Here is a 12,795-nt window from a genome sequence, read left to right on the forward strand (position 1 = left end):
CATTGAGGTATTAAAGATGCACAATGTTGAAAGTGTTCAGATAAAGAAAGAAGCACAACTTTTGTGCACGAGTATCATTTTGGTGATACCACGCTGAGTGATCGTGTCCCTCTCAGTTCTTCAGCCATCTGAGTATCAGTATGAGAAATGTCTCCTTGGCAGTGCATCAAAGTCGAAAGAGGCCATGCCATGGGGACGAGTGAGACTGTATTTCCACACCTCCTGACAGTATCTAGTGAGGTCTGCTTTGTGCCAGTTCAATAGCTGCTGTGTTGAAATGCAGGCAGCACCATTGCAGATGGATGAGGGTGTGCAAAGTCAAGCTAAAGCGGGGGTTTAAACCTGCAGGTAGGAACCTCTGGGTGAAGTCAGGATATGGTTTTTGGGAACTGTGAAATGATGTTTGGAAGCTGGTTTCTAGCCAGTGTGTCCATCTGTCCATTACTTTGGTCCAGACTAAAATATCTCAGCAACTATCGGGTGGATTATTATTATTATGACGTTTTGTGCAGACATTCATGATTCCCAGAAGATGACTCCAACTGTTCTTTCCTGTAGCGTCACCATGAGATTGACATTTTTGCTTTTTAAGTAAATGTTTCAACAGCTATTGGATTGATTGCCATTGAATCTGGTGTAGGTATTCACGGTTCTCAGAAGACAAATCTTTGACAATCTTTTGACAAAGACTTTGGTCATTGCCTCAGTTTTCCCACAGGACCACCAGAAATTTCACATTTCGAAAGAAATGTCTCAACAATTATTACATGGCTTTCCATGAAATTTGGTTGAAACATTCAAGTGCTGTGCATTACTTTCTGTTGAATGCTGATTAGTAGATGTTAGCATTAGTATGTTAGCATTGTCATTGGGAGTATATTGCCATGTTAGCATTGGCCTGTATCTCACATTTAGTATTTTTTTATTGGCTCCCTTTGAAGATCTGCCACGTGTGGCTACAAGGGGCCTTGAATTTAAACTTCTCTCGTTGAGATCCGCTGGTTTTCAAGAATACCACCTCCACCTCAAATTCTCCACGTGGCCTTCTGGGACTTTGGTGCCCCTCTAAGCCACAGATATGGGCTTTCAACGCTAGTCTGGCTGTGATCACACTCCCCTGGAATTCCTTGGTACACCAGCACTCCTAGTCCTGATTATTGGTCCTTTCACAGCGATTACATTTCTGTCTGAGTGATTGTGGAGCTATTCTGGTGTGGAGGCTTCAAACCAGAGGGGTTAGTCAGTTAGAAATTTGAGGATTTTAGCTTACATTTCCTAGATTAACTTCTCAGAAACTTGCAAACCACGATACTGGTGCTTTGATGCTCAACTCCTCCTGCGTCTGATACTGCATGCATTTGTTTTCGCCTCTCACCCATAAGAATGTGACATCGCAAAAGACCGAAAGTCTCAGCAAGTGAAAAAGAAAACTCTTCAACTCATCTGCAGGGTCTCACGGTAAGGTCTGCTGACCTTGGAGGAGGCTGGATGCTGGAATGAACATCCTCAGCCAACAAGCCATAGGTCTGAATTTAAGATGAGTACCTGGGCCACATGTTGAATTGTGGATTTAGGCCTGGCTCACACACACATGCTGCAGCTGAAGGTGAAAAATGTGAGACGTAGCTCACATCTGAGTTACTAAAAGCAGAAACAAGCCAGTCTGTGATGAATAGCGTCTAGCAAGGAAAGAAGAAATGTACCAAAATGAGATGTTCATCAGATGGAAGCTCATATTGAGATGATTCATCATGAAGGAAAATACAGAAATCATGTTGTTTTTAACACAACTCAAGCATTTGGTTGGAGCACATAAATCTGCTTCATCTTTCTTGAGAAATATTGACATAAACTTAAGACTTATTTTAACAAAATCTCGATCACATGGGAGAAAACCGCACAGGTCAAACAGTCAAGGGTCACAACTGGCTGCTATTTTTTTTTTTTTCCTTTTCTGCACTCAATGGACATTATAAGGAAAATACCTGCGCAAACCCTCAGAAAAGCTTAAATTTTTCTTCAAACATTATCATACTGCTCGTGAACTGCGTCACTGATCTTCAGGAAGAACATTTTCCAGTTGTTGTGGGAAGGCAGGAATCTACACGTTTCTCCAGTTGTTTCCATAATAGATCTGTGATGTCCAGATCATTTATTGAAGGCATTTGGTTCAATCCGAGTGTCCATGCAACAATTCTTGAATTGTTTATCCATGTGTTTGCGGGACGTTCTCATCATCCGGTACATGGAAACATAATGGCGGAGAAGTCTTGCAGTTAACAGGCATTATGGCTGAACATGTCCAGCGGCCTTATCCCACTGTAAACATGTCCGTAAAGAGGCTGAAGGATGAATCATAAGACGTTCCTCCATTGCTCAAGGCCCCAGTTTTCATGCTCTTTACACCAGGTTACACATCTCTGTGTGTTGTACTTGGATAGAAGTGGTTTCCAAATGGCAGCCCTGCCATAAATTCAAGCTCTGTGTTCATGATGTTAAGCTTTTATGGGGTTTTTATGATTCAGAGGTGCTGATCCAATCCTGTCATGATTACTGAGGCTTCTGTGGTATTTAGAAACAATCTAGTTAGCAGTCTGTTGTATCCCTGTCAGTGAGCTTTGATTTGCAGCTACTTGCTACTTGTTTTTTTTTTTTTTTTTTTTTTTGAATCACTTTATGTGGCTTATTCTGCCCTGATTTAAAGAATGTTTCTCTTTTACATTTAATTATTTTGCAGTTCATGTGATTAATTGAGTAGAGCAAAGGAGTAGAACCGTCAGATTGTGACATTTTGATGCATCAAGGAGTCTTGTTGGACCCTGCACCATCCAGTCAGTCACTTACTTTAAAACACAGTAGAGAAAGAGCTACAGTTCTTAGATCTGACAGCAGAATCACAAAGCAGGTGCTCCTGAAATGGATATCTACAAGAAAAGAGGAACAAAGAGTTTCCTCGCTTGTGAACAGTGACTTTTGCCTCTTTTCCCTGTAATTTGCCCTTTCTTGTTATATAAACTCACATATATATATATATATAGTCAAGTACTAATTGTAATTGTCTATAACTGATCATTGCTGCTAGCTGGCAGCCGATCCGTGACTCACTGTTGCAGCTGCAGTGCAGCAGCAGCACCTCAAAGTTAAATTGCTTCTCTTTCATGTGGTGTTCGCATTATTTTGTCCAGTGCCAGTGCCCATATGCTAGGTGGAGCATGCATGTAGGTGCAGAAACAATGCAGCATCAATAGGGGGTGCCAACAACCTAAAAAAAAACCAAAACAAAACAAAAAAAACAAGTCCCTCTGCCATCTTCAAGTTTCAGTTTGATAGATTCAGTGCAAACTAAAGCAAATCTGATGAGAATCCTTAATGAAGCCAGCCAGTTTATCTGTGTGTGTGTGTGTGTGTGTGTGTGTGTGTGTGTGTGTGTGTGTGTGTGTGCGCGCGCTCGCATGTGTGTGTTTAGGGGGTATACTTTACCACTTGGTACCATCTACCTCCCTGGTTTCTCATGGGCCAAATCTAATTAACAGTTTAATGAGAGTTGACTCAGCAGGTCAGAGTGGTGCTGACTGGCTTTAGTTGCTTTATCAGATGATAAGGTTGTGTGTGCATGCTTGTGTGTGTGTGCCTGTATGTTACAATGACACTCTCAAAGTCTTTCAAGTATCATACACTCACCTCCTGCAGGCTTGAAAGATTTGCAGAAGAAATATCTAATCGTGGGAATGTTTCACTCCTGAAAACAGCACAGAGACAATATATTTAATATTTGAGCTCATCAGCTTCATTGATTTTTGTAAATATCTGCATATTCTGAATCTGATGCAACAACATGTTTCATACAATTTGGGACAAGAGCAACTAAAGACTGGCAAAGACGTGGAATGCTCCAAAAACACCTGTTTGGAACATTCCACAGGTAAACAGGCTGATTAGTAACAGGTGATAGTGCCATGATTGGGTCTCAAAATTTTTGGAACCAGGTGTGTAGGAAGTTGTGAAACTATACAAATAGATAAAAGTAAAGAAATATAATCATCTGTACTTAGAATATATAAAGTAAGCCACACTGTGACAATGGACTGTTATTAATGATAATGAAGGTTGAGGTGAAGCATATTTCAACTGGGCACTAATTAAAGGGGAACTCCACCAATGTCACATGTTGAGTTCAGTTTACTCATCAGGAGGAGCTCTAATCAGCCTGTGAAAACAGCTGCATGATATCATCCGTGGCTCTGGAGGAAGCTTTCCAAATTAAAAAAAAAAAAAAAAAACCTGTTGGCATCTTAATTTGGGCTTGGAGACAACTCATTCATGACAGAAAGCCTTTGTTACAAACTGGAGATGTGGAGTTTAAATGATCTTGGCATTTATTTGCCAGGAAGGGTCCAACAAAAGATGCTTTTGAGTTCCATTATAGCAAATGTGGGATGATTTTGGAGCGACAGAATACAGTGAGGTTATTTCAGCCTCTGATTTTGAGAGTGCTTCTATCACATGATCTCCATCTTTCCTTTCCTGGAATATCCAGAGTGACTTCTCATCACATCTGTCAAATAAAAGCAGTGAAATAAAATCTTATATTTTCCTCTGAAATGTGAAGCAGAAGTATAAGGTGGCACATTGTTGCTGCTATGTTGTGATAACAAGTTCTGATTTGGTTGCTGTTCAAACAGTTTCTTAATGGGAGTCTTGATCCTTTTTTCCACTGTGAGACTAAATTCAAGCTGCTGTTCTCCATCGACGAGGAAATGTTTAACAGCCACCTTTCAAACCTGCAGGGTGTCAGTGTTTGCCACTCAGAAAGCTCGTTTTCAGGCTCTTTATCATGTGCTAATACATACTTCCATACATGCAGATGTGAGTGTGTGCTGACATGCATGTGTGTAATGTGAGTCCAGGAGGTGTGTGTTCGGGTTAGCAGTCCCTCTGACATGCATACCAATGCTGCTGAATCACCTGATGACCCCCATAGAAAAACCGTAACGTTTAACTTTTCGCTGAGATCCCATCAAGAGCCGCACCTGTCCTCTCTTTGAATACGCGTGTGGTCATGTTTTCAGTATCTATCACTTACAACAAGAGGCGTGCAAACACACAGAGACACACACCAGCACAGGCAGAGGAGGATGGAGGCATTAAAGGCTGCTGGTGTTGACTTTAGAGGGGATTAGGAACAGGGAGTGGAGAGACTGACTCCAGACTGTTTATGTGTTTGTGTTACCATGTAATGAATACACAGATTACATTAACTTCATGCATTTATTTTTGAAATTACAATGTTCTTCATTTAATTTTTCATATAGTCTTCTGTGTTTTTAAAACACATAAGTCTTGAACTGCATCGCCTTTTTGCAGCTTTGTTTTTAAGCCGAAACACAATTTAAGTTACTAAAGTAACTAAAAGCGACTTCGTTAGGTAATGAAAAATGTCAGCTGTGTACATTTCAGAGCTTTCACGTGCATGTGTATGGCTTTAATGTGTCAAAACACAATCTTAAAGGCCTAATCAGAGGAGACTGGTGGCAGTGGAGGCAGCTGAGTGAAGGACTCAAAGGGGGATGAAAGGTGGGGATGAAAGACAAGACAAGTCTGGTGTGGCAGGCGAGATGGATGCTTGGAGTGAGACGCAAAGACAGACATGCCTCATGCTCGTGTTAGCTGGGGCTTAACATGGATTTTACTGGAATAATTTAAGCCTTCGGACAAAGATGCTTCAGCGAAGTGGAAGATAACTGTGCCTGATAGTCCGTGTTGTCCTGATAGGCTGGAAAATTCCACCTCAGCCTCCTTATAGACAGTACATCTGTTCTCTCACTAACAGGACCCTCAGGTCAGAAAATAACTCATTCAAAGGTCAAAGACAACTAACAACAAATGCTCTGAAACTATAAATGCACAGTTTATGTGGAGGATCTTCTCTCAGGTACACAGGAGCTGTTGCTTTCCGCTGATTGGTAAATACATGATGTGTCCTTTCAGACGAGAGTTGATTTGCTGTCCTGCATGCTCTGATATAGGCTTCATGTCCAAACATGTCAGCAGATGTTGTCAGCCTGTTGATGGCGAAACAAATTCGACTGAAAAAATCAAAACATGAGGTGATTCGCTGCTGTTTTTGGCCTGTGGCCACCTTGCTCCCTGCCTTTGTTTCTGCAGAATACAGACATTTCTCCAGCAGACAGTTTGACTCACCGTGTGAAGAGAGACACGGTGGGCGACGCCCTGTGCATTGCTGCAGGCCTTCAGAAAGTGTTTCTCTGGATTAAAGAAAATCATCTCAACCCTCTCAGATATTCCCACATTTTTTAAAGCCCCTGGCTCTGATGATATTTAACTTTAACTCTAACTAACACATCAAAGATCTTTAGGCTCAACCCAAATGAAGCATGTGTTGCTTCCTCTTCAGCGTTATATTTCTGTTCCTACCTCACCTTTGCCACCTTTATCTACATTTTTCCAGAACAATAGAATTCAGATTTATACCTAAAACAGTTAGCCGTCGTGCTACAAAGGAACCACACAGCGTTTTGGCACACAGTTTGAGAATGGGTGGTAAGTTTGAGCTTTTAAATTTTCCTCTTTACGTTGGAGTGATTTATTGATGCTAACATGCTACATGCAGCATCTTTAAAATGTCTTTTTCAGAACAGTTCAGGAGGGTCACTGAAAACCTTCAGAGTTCAGAGAAATTTATAAAAATCTTACTCTAAACTGAGGCCACACACAAGCAGTTAATACTCTGAGTGAGACTGAGATTGTTCCTTGCATATAGTATAAATGGATGACATGAACATGTCTCAGTCCATTTAACTTAAGTCAATATACATGCAATATCCAAGATTTATGCAATTCATACACACAGTAAGATAAAATCTTTTTGGGAGGAGGTTAGAAAAGCAATAGAAAAAGTCCAATGACAGAGGACGATAGGTTTGGAGACCATTTTTGATGGAAACCTCACAATGCGGTTAATCTGAGCTCAGTTCTAATGAAAAACTTTTAATTCTAAAAGTTCAAAAAAAAAAAAAAATCAACATACTTGTACAATTTGTGTATGTAGAATAGACAGTTTTACGTCTGAGAAGTTGTGATTTTGAAACCTGTGTACACTTTCATTGACGAGGTGTGTTTGCTGTTGTACACGAGCATGTTTAAGGAACATTTTTAACAAACATAATGCTGCCTGACTTCTCTCATGTCTTTATAGACAAGTAGGTGAGACCACACACTGAATATTGTGACTTTAAAACTGCCAGGTCACCAAGCAACTGCAAAGGACAAGCTGTCCTGAAAGCCACGTTCATGGCTCAGTTGGACAGGGTGGGGGTGGGTCTAGACCAGAGCACTCACAGTCTTCAAAACAGGAGAGGGGAGCTGGAGGTGAAGGGTCAGAAGTCACCGCCAACCAGTGGGAACAAAAAAAGGTTGAATTTCTGTTTACAAAGGCCGACACAAAAGGCAAGGACTCAAAGTGTTGTGTGAGCGTGTGTGAGTGTGTTGAACCAGCGAAAGACACATAATCATCATCTTTGTCTAAATGATGAGGGTTTTTCTAGCCTTTAAACCTTTCAGAGGCTGAAGGTTTAAAAGCATTTTAGAGGTTTCCCAAACATCAGCGTGTCATTGCATCCACAGCATCTGGCCTCACTGTCACTGCGACACAGATGCATCTGTGGCTGCTGCACAACACAACACTGAAAGTATGATGCAAGAATAAACTGAGAGCAGGCAGCGACTCAAACAATGGGAACTTGTAATAGCAGGTCCACACAGCCGTGCTTTACGCCTGCCTCTGGGGCAGGTTTGTTCAATGCAGAGGATTAACACAGCAGCTACAGCTGTTTGTCTTGTAAAACAAAGCACGTGACAGACTTTTGAGTATAGCTTTATTACACTGACAAAGTTGATTTGACATTACATCGGAACATGTACCTTCAGGATTTCTTTATGGACAGCAAATCATACAGATATCAACACACAGAACAGACAGTGTTAAGTACAGACAAAGCGGTCACATGATCAGTGACAGCAGTCTTTGAGTATCGTGTGGGATGTGAGGTGTTTGCATGAGGATCCAGTGGGAAAGATCAGAGGCCGAATGAGCGTCCAATCACCGTGCAGCTCCGCAGGCTGCAAACCCACACAAATCCCGTCTATTTACACAACGGCAGCGGTTCGTCTTGAAAACAGAGGATCGATTTGGCGGCTTTGTTCACTGTTTGAGGCTCATCATCAATACAAAAATATAGTACAGCAATTCTCTTGTCATAGCCAACATTCATACCTGTCCGTCAATGGCCCAGTCACATCAGCAGCCATTCAGATTAAAAACAACACAAAGCAAAGATAAAAGGGGCACTGACCACCTCAGTGGGTTGAAAAGTTCAGCCCATTAACAACACATTTGTTTACTTTATTTATGCTTTTTAGGTTCTATTTATTCTGAAAATCACTCTTGAAACTTGCTTATGTTGTGTAATCCATCAAAGTATATAAGATACAGAAAACACACTGAAGGAAGCAGATGTCAGTCATATATGGAAAACTCTTACTTGGGAAAGCAGCATTGGATAACTACATCAAACTGATGAGGATTGTTATGGCTGCATTTTGCCCCACCGCCACCAAAAACAAGTCCTCAGGGGCCTCATTCGTCCATGCAATCACCAGCTGCTGATGTGATCGTCAACGGGCAAATCTCTACAATACAATACTTTACAATAGATGTAATGTAGTACACTTAAAGAAGAAGTATCTGTACTTTGACAAGAACATATCACTGACAAGACTTTACAGAAACTTAATGTTGAGCACACAAGTCAAGCAGGTTTCAACAATCTGATTTTCATACTTTTACAGAAATGAATGAAAGCCTGGAAAAACTGACCAGAAGTGCACAGCATGCTTTTGAACATTTCTTCATGATGACTTGACGCACAGTTGTCATAAAGACGCAGTGACACACAGCTGTCACTGATACTCACATAATAACAGCCTGCTGAACTGAAAGCAGATGAGCACAGGGAACAACAAGCTTTGTTCATCTCGAAAAACAGAAATCTGCATAGGAATCTGTATGCAAGGGACCAGATTTTGGGATCAGACACTTTTGAGCGGGCTTGGTTGCATGCAGGGAAAGCCAAAGAAAAGTCAATCCCAGAGTCCACCGGCTATCATCTGATGAAGATTTTGCTTTTGAAAAAATGCATCTGCATTCATAGGGAGGTAACTGTTTATAGAGATTAACCATTTTCTTCCATTCTCATGTTTCAAATTGCTCATCGGTGTGTGAACAAAGACCGACTTGTGGATGGCGCTGTACTCGAAGCCCTGAAACACTGGCCACTGCCTCCAGAGGCTAAACTGTCATCAGACGTTAGCTGAAGGGTTCAAAGATTGGACCAAAGGTTATTTCATTAATAAAATGTTGCAGAGCAACTTTCAGGTCTCTGCTCAAATGAACCAAATGTGAGTTAAAAGCCTCCAGGCTGCAAACCTTCAGGTCCTTTGTCAAGGTGTCTTTTATTGGCTACAGCATGTTCTGCTTCAATAAAATAGAAGTTACGCAGAACAGACACAGAGCTGACATACAGCAAGCGACTTGAAGAGTTCACCAGCCGACAGAAAACCTCAGGCTATGTTTCTCATTTGTTCTCCTTCTTCTTTCCAAGAAAACTTTAGAACTGTCAAGTGTGTGCATGTTAGAGTTGTACTGTTTTGACATGAAGGGACGATTCAGTTAAAAAAAAAACAAAAAAACAAAAAGGGAATAAAGGGCGCTTCTAACCCTTTTCACTTATCACTAAATATCTGGGGCTTTCACACCGGTGAGTCACGGTGAGGATACACATCAAAAGCTAATCGTCCGAGGATAATTACACAAATAAAGCATCCAGTGAACTGCACACAGGTAGCAGGGTTTTTTTTCCACGTCCCACCTACACTGTCCTTCCCCTGTTACCAGGAGAACCTTGGCTTACTTACCAGAGGCACCACAATCGATCAAACCCGGGCTGCGTACAGGCGCAGGGCGCCATGCGAGGGTGGCATGCAGTCTTATTTGCGGTGTGCGGAGGTGTGACATTTTCTACACGACACAATACACGGCCATTTGTCAAACATTCACATTACAGACAGCGAAAAGGGTCCGAGCCACATCTGCGTATCAAAGCACATGCTGCCGAGAGTAGAGAGAGAAAATCGAGCCTCTGGCTGCGTGGGTGCAGCGGTCGGTGAGACTTTGTGGGTGTTTGACGAATAGCATTGTGCTTCTGTGACAGTGGCTCTGTCTGCTGGGAGTCTTCGAGGAGGAGCTCCTGGGCCTAATTGTCTCGTAGAGGATGCAGGAAGGCTGCCCTGCTCCTCAGGGTCGATGAGAGGTCTGAAAGGTCGGCCGAGGTCGATGAGGTCAGCCATGTAGCTCGTGGTGGACCCCGTCATTCAGGGATGCTTGAGAAAGTCAAAGGTGGATGATCTAAGTACGTTGTGTTTTTTTCCTCAGCATACAGTGTCCAGTGTTTGGCGAGTATATACAGTAGTTCTTCATCACCTCGCTGCTTTCTTCCTTCCTCTTTCTCATTTCTGAGTCTTTTCCCGCCTGCCTTTCATTCCTCCATCGTCCCCTCTCAGGTGCAGCAGTCTCGCTCCACGTGGCAGAAGAGGGGGGACTGAGTGGGCAGGGATGTGGAGGTGGAGGGGTCAGACGAGGAAGACGAGGATGAGGAAGGGGTGGAGGAGGAGGCGAGGAGGGAGGGATAAGGGCTCATCTTGTCGATGTTGACATAGGTGGTGTTGAGGAGAACATAGTGCTCCCCGCTGAAGCTGGAGAAGATGGTAGAGATGCGAGACACCAGCTCGGAGAAGGAGGGCCGCCGCTCCGGCTTTGGATGCCAGCACTCGATCATCACTGTGTAGCTGGAGGAAGAGGAGGACAGAGGAGTCAGATGGAGCTCAGGGAGGACACACCAAAGGAGCAAGCAACGGTCAGAGTGTGGCTAAAGCTATTAGCTTTATGAAGGTGGTGTTGAGGCTAAAGCTATTACCTTTAATCTTCCAATAATTAGACCTGGTAAACAAGTAACGGCTGTACTGATGATCTTACTTTAATGAGACACTTTGGAAATAACACACTATTGGTCCAATCTCTGCATGAAAGGTGCTATATCAATAAAGTTTTAATAATTATTAATATTAGAACCTTTAAACTTTATGTTTTCAACGTTATCAGAAGAGCTTCATTCTAAAATGCTGTGATGTGATATTAATAGTACATCTCGTCACTCATTAGTCCTGCAGGTTTTCACTGGTGTTTTTCATCTGAAATGATAAACTCTCACGTCTGCTAATTATTACAGTGTGTCTCAAAGATAACTTTGACTTTCACACCAACAATCCATCATTTTTATCACTGTGTAGCAAAATGTTTTTACCCTCTCAGCAGCTGACATCTCTGATATTGCCACTATTATTTTCCTGTTCCTAACTTGGCAGAGCCACCCTACCATTGTTGGAAATTAAGAAAAATGGCCCTATTACCACACATTCAAGCTATCTGCCAGCGGCCGCTATCACCAAAGCAGCCAGCGAGCAACTGGGAGGGAAGAATTGTGGGAATGTTTGCAGACGAGCATCACCTCCTGATGTCTCTGTTTAACTTACAGCTCGGAAACGTCGGGCCTCTGCCTCCCTCACCTGAACACTCCAACTCCCCTGTAATTGTACACACACCATAGATGTGCAGCGTACCTTGTGATGCACGGGATGAGATCATGCTTAGCATCCGTTCCACCAAACCAGTGGGTCAGAGTTTAAGGACAACTCAGATACTGCAGCGTTATGTGTGATGTGACATTTTTATATACAGAACTGTATATTTTGCTTCTCTATATCACTCATTGCTCAAAGAACAAAGATTGCTTTGAGGCTTGTCAGGAAGCGGCAGGAGTTTACCTGCATTTTTCTGAAGATTGTGACTAAAGTTCAGTGCAAAGCTAACACCAAATTCACCTGAAACAGTTAAACTGCTTTCACCACAACATGTCAGCAGATTTGCCTGGCAAACCCTGATGTGAACACGTCCAAGGAAAACTAAAAAAACTCTGTTGACAGCCTCAGCCCTGCCAGCACGGGTCTTTATGATGGGTGCTCTTTAGGAGCAGCAGCAACAAGTGCCTAGCAACAAAAAGAGACAAATAAAAAGAAATACAACACTAGCTTTGGATTTCCATTTAAAACCCGCTTTGTGTTTTGTGGTAAAGCAAGAAAAGTGACTTTTATTTGACCCGCAGCTGTGATGAGGTGCAATGCTCGACTGAAGAGACTGAGGAGCCGTGAATGTGTTTCAGACTCACGCTGAGGCTGATGATGGATGGTCTAAACCTGAGTGGGTTTTATTTATGACTTATGCAGCTCTCTCACCTGCACTCTTCTCCCCCTGCTGCTCTCTCCAGATTTCAGGCTCTCCTTGAGACATATTTAAGTGCAGCTTCACAGTATATCACTCACACTAACTGAGCCATGGCACTTTGCTCAAGTAGGTGAATGAAAAGTATATATATGTATGCGTGCGTGTGTGAGCTTACAGGGCGTCAGGGCAGAACTCGGGCTGCAGCAGCCTCCTCCCCTGCAGGAGGAACACAGTGATGTCGAAAGAGTTCACGTCAGAATACGGTGGGGCTCCACGGGTCATCAGTTCCCACAGCAGCACGCCAAATGACCACTACAGAAACAAAATAAGAGAATTAACTCCTTATAGCAAACACTAATGAAGTGGTGAAAGAATTGAGG

At 42.6% G+C, this 12,795-nt stretch overlaps 1 protein-coding gene across 1 annotated transcript in view; it reads right to left on the minus strand.

Annotated features, from left to right (window-relative positions):
* Positions 1-7,878: 7,878 nt before the first annotated feature.
* The window catches only part of met (MET proto-oncogene, receptor tyrosine kinase), a 64,079-nt gene continuing 59,162 nt past the window's right edge, over positions 7,879-12,795 (minus strand). The window contains exons 19-20 of the mRNA XM_070972827.1: positions 12,591-12,727; positions 7,879-10,923 (exon numbers count right to left, since the gene is read on the minus strand). Coding sequence (XP_070828928.1) covers positions 10,635-10,923; positions 12,591-12,727 — 426 coding nt within the window. The 3' untranslated portion in view covers positions 7,879-10,634. The remainder of the gene's footprint in view (positions 10,924-12,590; positions 12,728-12,795) is intronic.

Source organism: Chaetodon trifascialis, chromosome 10 (genome assembly GCF_039877785.1).
Source record: "Chaetodon trifascialis isolate fChaTrf1 chromosome 10, fChaTrf1.hap1, whole genome shotgun sequence".
NCBI lineage: Eukaryota > Metazoa > Chordata > Actinopteri > Chaetodontiformes > Chaetodontidae > Chaetodon > Chaetodon trifascialis.